General features: G+C 37.9%; 1 protein-coding gene across 1 annotated transcript in view; it reads right to left on the bottom strand.

The window, feature by feature from the left end:
• Nucleotides 1-304: 304 nt before the first annotated feature.
• Nucleotides 305-17,081, bottom strand: part of CDKAL1 (CDK5 regulatory subunit associated protein 1 like 1) — a 388,757-nt gene continuing 371,980 nt past the window's right edge. Inside the window, exon 16 of the mRNA XM_063159828.1 lies at nt 305-2,834. Coding sequence (XP_063015898.1) covers nt 2,628-2,834 — 207 coding nt within the window. The 3' untranslated portion in view covers nt 305-2,627. The remainder of the gene's footprint in view (nt 2,835-17,081) is intronic.

Consider the following 17,081-nt stretch of genomic DNA (forward strand, 5'->3'; position numbering starts at 1 on the left):
CTGCAATGACCTTGTTAAGCTGGAGTGCAGCAGATTTCTCACCCACCCTGATGGCTTGCAAAGAGGGAATACTGGAAGCAGGTCTCAAACATAATGTTGATGTAAAAATTAAAAATGCTGCCTGGCAGGGTACTTAGGGCATTCAGGGAGCCAAAAATCACAGATCAGATGTTCAGGTCAACTCATTCCATGAGGAGGATGTACTTGTACACTTACTCCTGAGGTTTCCCAAGCTGCACCAGTAACCCCAGGCAGTCCAGGCTTGGTCCAGGTGAGCTGTTTGACCAGAACTGTTTTGCTCAGCTCAGTGGCTTTGGAAGCTTTATTTGTACATAACCAGAATGCAGTGACAAACACAATGCTGCTCTACAACACAAAGTGTCAAAAGCCTCTCTCAAAATCTAAAGGAAGGCAACAAAACACATGATAAACAACACTTCCTACTTATCAGATTAAAGCTCAGTTTAAGAACATACTGCAGGCAATGTCATTTACAAAGTCTTCTTTGGCCTCTTTCAGTGTATTGCACTATTTCTAAGAAAATAAGCTGGTCCCATTAAAGCCAACGATGCACAGAATCTAAATCACAAGCTTGGTAAATCTCTGTAATAGCTGATGCAATGAGTCTGTAATTGCCACGATTAGATAAGCTAGAGTGGCTGACAGAGATAATGCTAGAGGCACACAACATATCTGCATAGATTATTCCCATCACATGCGAAAATTTGGCTCAGATATAATGATTTTGCCAATCCACAGTTTTCCTGAGAATCTTGCAATCTGTGGTACTTTCCTGAAAATTTCAACTCCCAGAGTCCTGCTGGTGGTTTTTTTTTTTAAGAATTGTTCAGATTTGTTAAAAACGTTAATTACTGATTGTTATATTTTCCTTTTTGTACAGAAAAACCTGACAAAAATAAAGCATGCCAACAAACAGAAGAAAATTAAGGGTATGTTTTTGTTTACTTTTTTCCTTTCAAACGCGTGGATTTTGAGTCTTGGCTTATGACCTTCAGTGGTTGCTATTAAAAGTTTTATATTTGATTGATCACACACCTGATTTCCTGAAGACAGTAACATCTGCTGCTATAATTTACAGGCTGTGCTGAAAGCATCATGGTGGAGCCTCCTGGTTAATTGTCTGTAACTATTATGAATCCCCAATTTATAAAGTACAAAGCACTCTTACCAGGGGATTATTCCTCTGCACTGTAGAGACAATGTACTGGTTTTGGCTGGGACAGAGTTAATTTTCTTCACTGCAAGGTATGGGGCTATGTTTTGGATTTTCTGCTGCTGTGGAGGGCTCACACAGAGTCAAGGCCTCTTCTGCATTTCTGGGAATGGCTGAGCACCTGCCTGTCAAAGTAATGAATGATTTATTTCCTTGGTTTGCCTTGCCTGCATGTGCAGCTTTTACTTCACCTATCTAAGTGTCTTTACCTCAACCCCTAAGTTTTATCACTTTCACCCTTCTGATTCTTGCTCCCACCCCACTGCAGGGGGGTGAGTGTCTCAGCTGCCTGCTGGGGTTAAACCACAACAGCCATGTAAGACAGCTCAGCTCCATCTGGATGTGACACAAACATCAAAAAAAAAAAACCTCAACAGTGCCTGTGTTATGATTTTAAACAGTCTCTGCAAGTGGAAATTTGGATGAAGACTCAGAAAGGTGACAAGGCATGAACAAACCAACAATATGACGAGGTCAGGTGCTGGAAGAACTGGGCACACAGTCCAGTCCCTGACTCACCAGCACACTCACAGGATGTGTGGAGATCCTGTCATGACAAAATGGCTTGAAAAATGTAATTAGAAATTTTCATTGTGTAAAATGCAACCTCCCCACTAACAGAGTAATAATTGTTTTACTGAGACAGCACAAAGCTAAGAGATTCCCAGGTAGTTCTCTAAAGATTGGATAAAATCTACAGACTGTATTAAATCCATCTTTTCACAGAACTTTATCACCAGAACAACCTCCTCCCATTCAATTATAAAAACCCAACACCTTTAGGACTATTTCTATGTAAAAAATAATTCTTCTTGCATTAAAAAAGCCTAATAACTCATTGGGAAGTTAAGAGATGCAAGACAGCAGGCAAAAATTCTTTCAAATATGACAGCAAAATAAATAGCAACAAATAACAAACTTTAATGGCCTTGCAGTGTTCATTCTAATGTAAAAAGACAGATACCAAACAATCACACTGCATCAAGCAAAATCTTTAGGAAAGCTTTAAATAATCTACCCATAAAAGATGAACAATATCACTCAATGGAAAGATTCCTTAAAAAATTAATGCAATTTTATCTGATACAGCAAATATGAAAAGAGCATGTAATGCAAACACTGCATCATTTTAGGAAAAAAAAAGAAAAGAGAAGATGTAACAACCTGTTCAACCAACCAAGGATCTCAGGATTTGGCAAGATAGGCCTTCCCACAGCTTATTAATGTTCTCTCCTTTGAATGACAGGAAAGGCATAGAGTGAGTACAAATTATTGCCCAATTTATATTAGCTTTTTTCTTTCGAAAATAAAAAAAAAATATTTGCTGGTAAAAGTGTTTCCTTTGAAGATTTTGAACAGCAGTTTCATTGTTTAGATAAAAGCCCCATTCAGTTCACAGTTCTGTTTTCATTCCTCCGTAGTAAAACATAACAAGAACTGCCAGTAGAGCCAGGCTGACAGACAGGATCTTCAGTCCACCTCCCTCTTGTTGCCATGGCAGCTGCAAAGCCATCCAGGAGCTGAGCCGTGTTTTCACTGGGATCTCAGCATTAGGCTGTGCTTTCCACTTTGTGCCATTCTGCGCTGAACGTCGGAACTCCTGTGAAGAAATGCACACATTAGGATTGAAACTGTGCTCTGTCCTTCTGACTGTACATACCAAATACACTCTCCTGTTTGTACTGAGGTTCACATTAATGTCCTTGTCAAGACCAACAATTCAACCTGCACTGCATGGTCACCAAGTCATCAGTTTTTTGTACAGGAATCTTATAAATGCCATACAAAACCAGTATTTCCAATGAAATTAACTGCCAAGTCAATGCAGCTGTTAGCAACAGAAACAAATCTCCAGACCTCACTGCCACCAGAGACAGCTGTTTGATGGTTATTTTTTAATTTATTTTGCTGCTATCTCACTACTTTCTGATTTTTAGCTTCTCCAAAAGAAATGTCTAACCAGTGATAAAGGGCACCACAACACTCAATCCTTTGCACAGCAGGGATCTTCTAAAGTCAATCATTGACTCCTGGTGCGCTAGCTCAGTGGTGCTTGAAAATCCTCCCAAAGGGCTTTTCCTTTCCCCTGACCCTCAGGAGGCAGCTGTGCTAAAACACTCACCTTCTCATTCAGCATATTGAATCCCAGCTCCCTGCTGTGCCTGCCATTACCATTCCCAACCTGACTGTAAGCACCAAGGTCCCCAAGAATATGATGTCTTTTAACTGCAGCACAAGTTACAGATATTGCATCACTATTTCAGCAGAAAATCCAAGTGAAAAGAGTAAAAGGCTCCTTTCTCTCTTTTCTCCTTATTCAGTTCAGTATTGTAGATACTCAAAAGGAAAAACATCATCCAGTGAAACTCTGATGACATTTGCAAGAGATGTAAGTGGTAAAGGTGTAATTAAACAAAGGTGTAACAATGCTGCATCATAGGATGCAACATTTCTGTTGATCATTTCTGTTTTCCTCCCTCTATTTGAATAATCTCTTGGGAATTCAATTGAGTTCAGCTGGATTTTTAATTGGTTTAAAATTTTCCAGTTAAAAAAAAAAGGTTTTTGATTAAACAATTTTATTTTTTTTTCTCTTTCACATTTTGTATAAAATAAATCAGGGACCCAGAAAGTCCCTATCTGGATAATCTTGTATTTCCAAGAAGCTGAAACAGGGCCACATGAAAATACAGACCAGATGCCCACTCTGTCTTTTACCAAACATATTTCTGGGCAAACTCAAAGAAATATCAAAGCTCCAAGAAAGGTGCCTGCCCATGAAAGTGTGACAGCACAAAAAAAAAATTCAAACCTTCTGTAACTGCCTCCTGTTTTCCATTTCAGCAATCAGCTCCATTATAGTAATTGTAGAATGGAAAATAATGATTACTACTGGTTAGGTAAGTAAGCATCAAAGGGGCAAATGACAGCCTGGAGTAAGTGCTATTCTAACAACTGAGTTATTGCTGACTTGGGTCCCAATTCACACAGGCAAAGGGTTACTGTTCAAGTGAACTATGAAATGAGGGTGACTTCTCACACATAAGCACCTAGAAGAACGTCAACTGGGTAAACAGAGGAAAGGAAACAGGTAAGCACACTGGGGTGGAATTCTCCACAGAGTGAGGCACAGGAACAGCACCACTTCAGAACTTGAATCTATATTGGGCAGAGCATGTTTACTTAATCAAAAATTATTGTTAAGTTATTAATTACAATCAATTTCTAAGGTGTTTGAAATTTTAGCACATGGCACAGCTATTTTGTCCTCCCAAATCAAAGCTGATTGAACTGTACAGTATTAAGGAAAACGTACAGTATTAAGGACTTTTTACAAATGAGTCAAAATTCTTTAGCAATTTATTCTTTCTAGACATTTATAAAGCATTTCTTTTCTTTGAAGGTCTCACAAACCTCTAATGTAAGGTGCTTAATTTATGGAAATGACCTGTTTTTACATGTATTGTTGGTACATTAACACTAAGGCTAAAGTGATTTAAAGGAAAGGATAAGTCTGTAAAAATATCAGTACAACTAAAGTCTTATTTTTTCTGATATTTATTTTTCACTGAAGCATGACTTAAAATTTGGCTGACTACAATCAGCCTATTGGACTCCTAATTAAATATTTCCACACTACATGATAAAATCATAGTTATTCACTCATAGAAGACTAGACGCTATCCCTTGGCAAACAGATAAAAAGGGCCAGCACCTCATAAATAATGCTGGACCTTCTCCTCAATGCTTCATTTCCTATCTATATTTCTCAGGAAGACTAGGGACAGCCAGCAAAATGCCCCAAAAACAAATTGTAAGTTTCAAAATGTTTTGAGACACTTCTTTTAAATTTTCTCCTTCATTAACAGTTAAGCACATCAGTGTTTCATGCATTCAATCATGTTTCTGTAACATAGTTTACAGTAGTGGTTTCACTGGCATTTCATTTATGTTATACAGTTTTTCTGTTTTCCAACACAAAACCAAAGAGTCTCATCTTGCTGCTATAATTTTCATCATGCCTATATTGCCTTTTTTTTTTTTTTTACCATACTGTTTTCTTACAGCTCTACTGCAACATGCACTGCATATGCATTAGGCAGTGCTGCATACTGCTGGTAGGACAGAATGGCACAAGAGATTTTGGCAAGGTTTACAAAGTTCCAGTGGTGGTGAACACTGCTGGTGAGTTGTCCAAGTAGCATTTCATCTAAGTCAGCCTGTAGAGCTGTGAAATCTGTTTTTTCCTTACTTCATCATATTCCAATAAATGAGATGATCATGCTGATACAGTAAACCCATTTTTTGGGTGGTTTTTTTTTGGTTTGGGTGTTTTGGATTTTTTTTGGTAGAAAAACAAAAATACCTCAAATTGCAAACCGAAGTGACCCTTTGCTTAAAGACATCACAGCTTACCACTTAACCATGCTGTGTTTCTGTTTGATAATGTACACCTCTTCAGGTGATCCTGCCAAATATTCCCTTCCAAGGAAAGAAAAGATGTATTCATCTGATTCATGCTTTCTAAGCACTCTTCTCTAGTTTGGCCCAAAATTCTGCCTGATACATGAGTAATACCACAGGCTTCCATGAAATTTTCCCTCATTATCATCACAGAATGTGCATCTGTGAAAAAAAAAAAAAAAAAAAAAAAAAGATACAACTGGCTCCCGGAGACTGAAAGGCTCCTGTAGAAAATAACAGTCTTTTTGTCCCCATCCTGAGATTCATAGAGAGCTTTTAAAGCCAGGATAATCACTCAGAGACACCTGCAGGTGGGTGCCTCTTGCTCAGAGTCTGTTGGGCACAAATTCCCCAGGGGGAAGAGAAGCCCTGCTAAAGGGACCGTGTCACTGCACCCTCTCCCTCCTAAGGGCTGAGTGGCCCTTGCCACAGCCTGGCCTGCCAAGAATATAAGCAGTTCTTCCTGGCACACAAGTATCCCATAAACAGCTGTGTTAGTGAAAAACACTGTATGTATGACTCTATGCACTTTTGGTGTAAAAAACCTCGGTGGAGGTAAAAAACTAATTTTTTGAACTAGCATTTACACTGTCCACTCACTATGCTCTCACTTAATAGAAGGATTAATTCTGAACAGTCTTTATTTGTATCTCTGACTCTAGATACAATATTCACAGTGCATTATCTTTCCAAGGAAATATTTAGGTAATTTCTGCAATATTCTGACCTGATATAGCTGTGATATTTACCACATACAATCACTAGTCAGAGTGCAACAGTTCCTTAAGCTGAGCTCAGACATCACACTTTTGTAGCTGCAAGAGTTAGAAAGATTACCATAATGATTCATTTCAGTGGAATTTAGAACAAAATTCAAAGTCTCTTTCAACCAAAATTGCTGGGAGGAAGCCCGAAGGTAAAGAAGTTTCAAAAATGCGTGTTTGTACTAGTTTCAGTCCTGATAGGCCACAAACTCTTTGGTAGACTTGTTAAGCATTGCTCTCACTAAATAGGACCACAATGAAGGAAAAGATACTCCAAGATTCAAAATTATATATACTATTAATCAAAATGAGGGAAGGAAGGGAAATTACCAAACTGAAATGCACAGACAGAGACTTTGAGCTAAGCGTCTTGTATTTCCACGGAGGCAGCCTTTCATCTTGTTTTGGCAGTCACAAAGTAAACACAAGACTTTGCTAATAAGGTATAATATAAATTATTAAAACTTCTAGTGTATGATCAAATGCATTTCAGATTATTTTTTGAATAATTCTGCCTTGACGACTGCCAGGAGTAATATATTTTGTGTAGTCTTGCACAGACCCATTGATTGCTGTCTTTCTGAAACTCCAGTCCCAGAGCAAACCACTGTGCATAAAAGAAATATATAATCACATCAAAACCTGAGATTTGGCATCTGTCGATCACAGCCCAGCTTTTTGTAAGATCTCACTTCATGTTAGTCAACAAAGACATAAGAGAAAGTCTTTAGCTCTGAGCTGAGGTTTTAATAGATTCAAAACATTTCTTACATGCAAATTTCTTTTATGGCTCAGGGGCACTGTTAGAGCTTGAAGTGTTAGCTAACTGCTGTGAAAAACTTCTTGACTGAGCATATCTCAAGATAAATTAGACTTCTGAATTTTTTAGCCCAACCAAGTACATCACACACTTGTACTACTGGCTTTAAAATCACAGACGTTTACATAATCATGCACAACAAGTCTGTGTGACAAATTTAAAGAAAACATGTTAAAATATGCATTACATCTCCTGCTGCACTATTTGAAACTCTGGGCTATTACTCTTTAAAGGCATTTTTCAGATTTAAAAAAACAAACAGTTACTGAAGGTCACATAGATTACATATCCAAAAAATATGTAAATTGAGTTTCATTGAATAGTTCTGGAAATGTCCCTCCATTTAGTTCTGTAGGTATTAAGAGAACTCCTTTGATTTATTACTTTAAAAATTCCATCAGCCTTCTGCAAATGTGGAATGCTGATCTTAAATTACAAAATAAATGGCACAGAAAATATTTTTTTCCTAATGGAATTAACATGGTAATTCCTCTAAGAAGCATCCCTGCCACCATGTATTCCAATGAATGCACAGTATGATGCTGTTAAAAGAAAATGCTGTCTACAAGCGTGTGTCAGATGCTACCAGCTGTACACCATTCCTAGGAATTCACTGATTCCCAATACATTACCCATTTTAAAAAATGAGAAACTTTGAGGGAAAAAAATAAAGCACCCAGGTGCTTTTGCAAAGGAATTTCATGTTATTTCTTCTTTTTGGGCTCTGAAAACATCCAGTTATGGACACCACAACCTCTCTGTGCCTTTGTTCCCCTGCTGGAGCCCATTAATTGGGAAATGCTTCCCTTTACATCCTTCTGAACCTCTCATTCCAACCTAGCCCAGTGTCTCACCCCACCATGTCCCAGTTGGAGGCACTTGGCTTGTTCTTGTCAGGAACCTCCCCCTGTGCAGGCACTGGGGGCCTCTGCTGCGGTCCCCTGAAGCCACCCCTGCTCCAGCCCTGGCCAAGGCTCAGGCTCAGCCTCTCCTCACAGCCCAGCTGCTCCAGCCCCTGCCCAACTCCATGATGCACATCTGAACTCCTTACAGCTCCCAGCTCCTCATTTACAGCAGGATCCCTGCGAATGACCCAGTCCAGGCAGGGCAGCAATACTCCCAGAGGCTGCACCATGGTCCAATGCAACTATACAGGTAATAATGGGAGGCTGTAGAGACTGATTGACCTCAAGCTCATCTGCATTAAATCTGACAGTTCCTTCCAGCTGTCATCCTTTATGGACACAATCTTTAACCAGGGCCTTCCCTGACCTGCACAGCAAGTCAGCAAAGTCTGTGTTCTTTCCAGTAACACCTGCATGATCCGTCTGGTTCCTTTGATCAGCATGGAAAAAACATTTTGCTCACTAGTCAACTTTTACCTTGATTACTACTACAATAATTCCTCCTGTCCATTCTCTTTTCCTTCTACTTCTCCTCATTTCTCTCTTGCATCATTTGACCACTCAGCCTCTCAAATAAACAAAGGCAGAGATGCCACAAGGAACATAAATTTGTAATGTCATGTCATATAGAAACACATCTGGAACTTCCTCCTCCTACATTAAATTCAAATTTTAATATTCCTATTTAAGAGTATAAAATGAATTAATTTTCTCTCTGTAAATTCCCACCATTACTGTATGGCTGCATTGGTGTTTTTCTTGGCAGACATCTCCCTGCTCTCTTCCATGTTCTTACCTAAGGCTAGGCCCTTGCCTACCTACTTCTTTTTCCTCCCTCAGTCTTTCATATTATTCCCTCAATCAGCTCTCAAAATTCAAAAAGCACTTAGATGCTAGACAGAAGGCTGAGCAACTGGGGCTTATTAAATAACTTCCTTTGTGATGTACACTTTGAGCAGGAATAAAACAACTAAAAAGCTCAACTAATAAAAGAAACAAAAACAAGAGAAACAAACAATTGAGAAAACACAAGCCAAAAAACACCTCCAAAATGTTTAAAACACAATCTTGAGCTGTTTTTCATTATACCCACTTGTTTTACCCTGTTTCTTCATATTTACCTATAAATGCTTCCAGCCAGGACTTGAATCTCTTTTTACATATTTGTATTTTGTACTGCTATTAAACTTAGTGACTCAGTATCGTTCCACCACACAAACAATGCACTGTCAAAATAACCCGTCATTCAAGGTCAGACACAACATCTTTAAAAATATGTGATGCCCGGGTTCTGAGCTTTATTTTTTTTGCAATGAGGTGTGTGGGGTGTCAATCACTATGACAGAATCAAAGGACATGACAGTCAGCATTCCAGCCAGCACCTGCAACCACAACAGGACTGAGAGATCTTCTAAACAGAAAATGTTTGCATTTCAAAAATCATCCAAGCAATGACTTGAAATGAAGAATGAACATAGCAGCACAATGTGGACAAATTCAGGATGGGGTTCTGTCACTATTTATCTCCCTGTGCCCAGGACAGTTTTATGAAGGAAATGGCAGGTACTTGCTCTGGGCACTTATCTGGTAATTAGCTGGCTAACAGACAAATCTGTTTCCTAGAGATCACTAGCACAGGCTTCATGGCTTTGAAAATGCATTACAGTGAATTACAGGATGTACATTAACTTGTAGTAACACTAGATATCATTTTTTACCACAGCCTGTATTATTAGATACCATTCCATAGGATTCCAGCTTGCTCCTTCTTCAAAGGATCACTAAGTAAGATTTTTTTTTTTTGGGGGGGGGTGATGTTTTTTAAAATAAGAATTTTAAAGTTGTGCTTATAATACAACAATTTTCCCAGTTTATTTTGTTGGATAATGAAAGAAAGACAACATGTGAATGTTCAAATTCTGCTCTACAAGTGAGAATATTAAATGAAATATGATTTTTTTTTTTTTTTTTACAGCACAATATTTCAGAGACCGTCACCTCTTTGCTCCCCTTTTAAATCTTGAAACAACAGTGACAATTATGTGGAGGTCAATGGTAGCTACAGGCAAAGACACAAAAGGTTTCCATCAGAAAGAGTATCCCAGAAAATGAATAGCTAGATCTGAAAATGTATATTTATGTCACAAGAACCACCAATATAACTGAATGATATTCACATATCAACAGTGAAATGAGTAATACTGGTTTTACTCAAGGGACATTGTCTCTCAAAATCAGGAGGTTTCAAAGATCTTTCACATACAGCAGAGTAGAATAAACTGATATATGTACATATTCTTGGCTAAAGCTTCCCCCTCAATCCTAGAATATGTCATAGTCCTGAATTTATGGTGTTTTCATTTCTTCCCACAGAACCAAGCATTAAAATGGAATGTTCCACAGAGACTTACATAATACAACAACCTGAGAGACAAAGGATATGGCCCTTCTTACACTTCAATGTCGTGGGTAATAAACATAGTTTAAAAAGAGCATTTTAAATACTCTGCAATGATACTAGGTTCCAGAGTTTCAAATTTCATTCCAGTAGGTATCTGTGGGATCTATATGCCTCTCTCATTTTACAGGGAGAGAAAAAAAAATAAAGAAGATTGAAGTGCCTCCAGTGCCACAATGCAAATCAGGAATTGGGTCTCTACAATTCAGATTCCAGCTGCCAGCAGAAGCCAACATAAAAATCTGTAAAATCTTTTAAGTCTGTCAAGTTGAAGTTTTAAAATAATTTTCTTAAAGCTAGGCAATGCCTTAATATGCAGGCTCCTGACAATTTCTCTTACGTTTATTTTCACAGACTTTTCTGCCTAGGATTAAATACCTCCAGTTCCTGGGAGTGCAGATGCTCACCAAGCACAGCTGGAACCAGACCTTGGCAGAAAGAAGCATTTCATGTAAGCCTAAAATTTAACAGTTAATACAGTGTGACTGATCTTGATCAACTTTGTGGGTTCAGTGATAATACAAAGGTTTTCTTTTCACTTTGTCTGTGGCCCCTTTCCTTTAAGTATCCTTTGCTGTTTTAGGAGGTCTCCCACAGTGCCAGTTAGCATACTTTTGAGCACCTGAGGGAGTGTCTGAAAATCCGTGTCTCCTTTTTAATTTCACACTCAGTCAAGTTCAGCGGCAGTTAATGGAGGGCTCTCTCATGGAAACATCAAACAATGGTTACTTTCTGTGATTAGCAAGCCTAACTGCTCTAACACAATCTCTCTATCCCCAGTCACCACAAATGATTCGTCAGCCCTTCCCCACAAGAAAGATTACATGAGAAAAACCTTTCTTGGCTTGCAGTGTATTTTATGCTAGATAATCATGATAGCACCTTGGCACTCTGTCTAAGACATCAAAGAGCCTTAAGTATCCAATCTGCAGGCTGGAACAAATATCTACTCTCGGGAGAGACTTCGTATCATTCAGAGGGTGGTCTGACCAAACTTCTGCCGAGGTACAGGACTGGAGTGCCTGAGCAGGGACTTGCACCCTGTCATGTTCAAATACTGACCATTTGTACCACTGGACCTCAGTCTTATCCCACATGGGGGTTACACAGTGTGCTCTATCAGGTATCTGATAATTCTGAGGATTAGCTCATGAGGAGAAATTTGGTTCTTCTGGAATTAACCATGAAATAAAAAATACTAATTTCTTCTTTTTCTCTGAAATATCATCCCCTGGAATTGTCTTAAATGCTGAAAAGTCAACACTGCAGCTTGCTTGAATTCATGATACAAAATTTTAATAATTTTAAGTATCTATTTCCAAGCATCTTTAACTGTTCTCCAGACTAACCTTCCAGCAGACACTTTAAACATCTGCTTCACCTTTATCAGTGTAATGGGAAGACAAAAGCTACATTTCAGGAGGATAATGTAAAAATAAACTTATAACTGTTTCTTAAGCACTCAGAAATGTAGTTATGGGGGTCACAGGAAAGGTTAGAAAGAAATAAGTAACTCCCTTGAAAGAGAGGTTTAAAAGGCATGTAACAACACTAATATTACATGACAAACAAAGCGGAGGAAAAATATCTAACAGTAGCTTAATTAACTGGACACTAGGAAATTTTTTTTTACCCAAAAGGTTGTCAAGCATTGCAACAGGTTGCCCAGGGAAGTGGCTGAGTCACTGTCCCAGAAGGTATTTAGAAGATGTGTGGATGTGGCACATGGGGCCACGGTTTAGTGGCGAGCTTGGCAGTGCTGGGTTAGTGACTGCACTTGATGATCTGTAAGGTATTTTCCAACCTAAAAGATTCTGATACTAAAGGAATAGTCTCAGCTCTGTGCACAAAAAAATTGCACATGGACATGTGTAAATACTTCATGAACATAAGACTGAAACACAGTACAGCTGGCATTTACACAGAAATGAGGATTGTTAAACTTTCCTTTGTTTAGAAAAGGCTACTAGTCTGTGAGAATACAGCCCATAATATTTTAATACAGCTTTCTCTTGTGCTTTGCTGTTGCTTTTGTCTCTAGGTGAATACAACTATTGACAGCAATTGACTCCGGGTGGTGTCCTCCACATCATTTCAATATCTCTGCCTGTCCTAGTAACTTTTGAACCTACTCACTTCAACAGTGGTAGATCACCAAGGGCTGGTAAAAAAACCCTCACCCAAATTAAATCACTGCTTCTGCTGAGGGAAAGGCCAGACCACAGCCTCAATAATGTATTTTATGCCACCATGCTGCTGACCAGCCTGTACTCCTGAAACTCCAAAATCACATGCAGTACTTACACAAACCAGGAGAAGTTGTTACAAAAAAGTGAGATAAAAACAAATGAAACTCATCATGTCATGAGGATGACATGAAAGTTGCAAACATATACCAGGTGTCTACAGGGGTGAGAAATACAAGCCCACAGGATGACAACTGTGGGGCTTAATGTAGTCTTTAACAAATTAATGGGTTTGGATTTTAAGATCTTTCATGTCTCCATACTAAAGCACAACAGCACTACAACAGTTTTCTTTTATCACACAAGATACTCCCCCAAGTATAATTCATTCCTTTCCAGCTCTTAAGAGCTGCACATCTGGCTTTCCCCTGTGGTTCTGTGACAAAATCTGATTATGCTACAGAATCTTAAGCGCTCCTCACTGAAAAAAATAATGAACTAACATTTCTTTGGACAAGAGACACATGAGCTGAAAAAGGAAAAGAATTCCTGTCATTCTAAGCACTACTTCCATCATTTCACCAAATTAAAGTTCTTGTATTTTAAAAAACTATCTGTGTTAGAAATGGATATTCACAGCTGTCCTTTTTGTATGATAATTATGTTATCTGCACTTATCAGAGATTTTGTATGTGAGAATTGCAAAATAGTTTCCATACGGATAAGATAAATCACAGTCACACTGACTGAAATCACTTAACAATCACATGTGAAGTCATGTCAAAACAAGGATGAGAGTTAAAAAAAAAAATCCTCTAGTCCTGATAACAGGACCCTTTCCTCAGGACCAGAAATCCATCTGGTCGATATTATGCATAGGTAGTTTTTGTAGCAATGTGACTTTTTTTTTTACAAAAAGAGCTTGAGTGTACTGCCTACACATTTTTGTTCCATCAAAAGTACTTTCACAAACATTTCCAAGCCACTCCAATCCAAAATGGAGCATTTGTGCAAATTCTGCCACAGTACAGATATATATATATAGGTATGAAGAAGAATCTATCAATTTGAAAGCCAAGACATTTAGTGAATCATTTAATCATTTTCTCAGACAAAACTGTGCCAAGGACCCCCTGATCATACTCAGACTAAAGAAAAATAACAGTAATTTCCATGGGGCTTTTTCTTTTTGTTTTGCATTTGACATCTGGCTCTCTAAGCCAGTCAGGTTTCATTCCTTACACTATTTATCAATCACACATCCATCTCAGGTTGTAGCACTTGGGTGGTCAAACCTTTCTGAGAGGTCACCTGGGTCTACCAAGAGCCTGGACTGCCACGCCTTGCCAATCTCCTGGCCAGACAGAAATGCATCATGTAATTAATAGCCACGAGCTCTCCTGCTCCACATGTCACACATACATGACACTGACCTGGCAGCCCCTGGAAAAGAGGGTATTGGATAACACCAAATGGGCCAGGTCAACTCTTTGGGTTGTCCCACACCAGGGGCTGGCCATTTCTGGAATAAAGACAACATGTTCATACATGTGTGGGCTTCTTTACACTTTACAGGCCAAGTCCCACAAAACAGTGTTTCTACTGGTAAAACCAGGTAAAAAGGCAAAAAACCCCCCAAACTGCTATAAAGAAGATATTGATAGAACAGTAAAATCAACACTCATTTGTGGGATTAAGTTGAGCCAGAAATTTGGGATTAACTATTTTCTTATGGGCTGATGAGCTATCTACATCAAAAATGGTCTGTCTTCGGTCCTTAATTATTCTGTGTGATTGCCATCACCAAGAACAACTAAAAATCTACATTTCTTCTAGAAAAATATTTATAAACATTTTTACATGTATTCTTTAATTTATAAATGACTTGTTAGCGCTTTTCCACAATAAAGAATGAGAAAAATCCATATTATTTCTTTCATACCATGGTGGCATTAATCAATGTGTAGAATAACTCTGGGTTTGGTTTTATACTAATGTATCCTAATTAAAAATTACTTCATGCCAGTGCTTGTTACCTTAGTGATTAAAAGCTGAAGCACCACTGCAGTAGATATATTTTCCTCATCATAATTCCAGTTTTTTATAATATCTAGAATGGAAGAAACATGTCCTAGATCATGATTTTATTATTACCCAAGTCTGAGTTATGGTCCTGACTTGAGGAAAAGAAATGGAAGTAAATATGCTGGAATTTTAGCATCCCATGGGCTTGAGTTTCAAGCACAGAAAAGCTATGCTTGAAGCCTTCTGACTTTTTTGGAACCTCAAAACATGAACTGTTTCTGATGCCAACCTGTGAATGTGCTTTGAGTCAACTCCCTGTGAAAAAGATGAACAAGCTTTGGAATATGTTGTGATGAAAAAGAAAGGTTTAACACCTAAAGGACCCTACAAACAGATGTAGCACCAATTTTACCTTAGTGGGAACATATATGGGATTTTACCAATTTTACCTTAGTGAGAACATATATGGGATATCTACACTAACCCTACCACACCACCACCATAAACTTTCATGCTAACCTCACTAGATCTTTCAATCCAGAATCCCCTCATGTCACTGCTGGATCAGACCATTACAACAGATCCATTTGTAACTTCTGGCTAGAACAGCTGGCATTATAATAAATCAGTAGAAAATCTTTTTGCATTTTTAAGAAGAGTTCTAAGATCTGAAATAATAAATTGTAGGTGAGGGAATTCTACAAGTAATTTAAATACACAATGGGAAGCAGTCAGAGAAAGGTTATCAAAGATTGGTGTACTGTGCACTAACCACTAGTAAAGCTGTCTTTAACAAAGTACTTAAATAATCAGTAATTTTTATGTTTCTTTTATTTAATGGTCTTTGATAAAGCCCACAGGAACAACTTTGGAACTTGCTAAAAATAAGAACTGATCCTAAAGCTCAGTTTAGGAGTCAGGTCCTAAAACTCATAGGCCCTGAGCTAAGTTCCTTAAAGGGAAAATGCAATTTTTTACAGTGATTATCACCCTTGTAGTTTGAGAAGACCCCTTGAAAAATATCTTAGTGGGAGAGATTGCAGTAGGAGGGCAAGGGTTTATTTCTCTTGTTGTTTGGTCCAATAAAACTGCAACAACACACTTCAATAGCTTATGGCATGATAAAAGATCTGGAGGGAAAGTTAAACTTGATATGGAATACAGCCTGCACAAACACAAAGTTACTGTGTGTGACCTCGGAATAAGAAGCAGCCTCTAAGCTTGCTTAGATGCTATAACATTCTGTGGACTTAGATGCTATAACATTCTTGCTTAGATGCTATAACATTCTCTGTCTCTGAGCACACAGTCATTCTAATGTGTTCAACAGTCACAGTAAGTTCTTTGGATATTCTACGCCAGTTAGGAGCATATCCTCAGTGGACTAAATTTAAGGCTGTGAAGTTCACATTCAATTTACTGAAGGATGGTGTTTGAATATTTTAAGATACCTTTTCTCCAAGGTAGCCATCAAATAGAACTTATTACTCAACTGCAATTTCATTTCAGTCAAAGACATAGCCCCTGAAAAAATGCCTTTGAATTTTTATATGCAGACATCTTCCCCAAATATAATTTAATAGTGTCAAAACCATACAAAATTTGTTTCTTTCTCTTACTGAAAAGCCTTCTCCTGTTTTTCTTATGCTTTCTCCTTATCTTATTACCATCGACACCACAAAATTAAAAACAAACATCTCCAATCTCTAATAAATCTCTAGTAAGTATATTAAAAGTACAAACATAAATCACTATGTCCGAGTATTATAAAAGTCTGACTGGAAAATTATGATTATAAAGGTATCTGGATATCCTACTATAACTCACAATTAATCCTAATATTGCAGAGCAGTTCAAAGCTTTTTCAATAGATTTGGCAGAATAAAATAAAAAAGTTACTTTCAAAAGATATGTATACCTTAGCAATTCTCATTATCATAAAGGGAATAAGCAAGAACACAAAGGATGATTATTAGACTATTAGAAACCCATTAATCTACTCAGAATCTAATAAAGATTTTGAACATGTAATAATATTAAAGGATACAGAACATGGCAGTTCACCTTTAACATGATTTGGTAATTTTTTTAAAATGAGCTACACTTTTAAAACAGTTTTTAGTTTAAAAAATAGCTTAATGTCATGACTGTAATTTTTATTGCCCTTCAAAACAATCTCAAAGGTAATGAATCATCTCACTTCAATGGTTTTGGCAATAAATACA

The sequence above is a fragment of the Melospiza melodia genome, chromosome 1, assembly GCF_035770615.1.
Source record: "Melospiza melodia melodia isolate bMelMel2 chromosome 1, bMelMel2.pri, whole genome shotgun sequence".
NCBI classification, from domain to species: Eukaryota; Metazoa; Chordata; class Aves; order Passeriformes; family Passerellidae; genus Melospiza; species Melospiza melodia.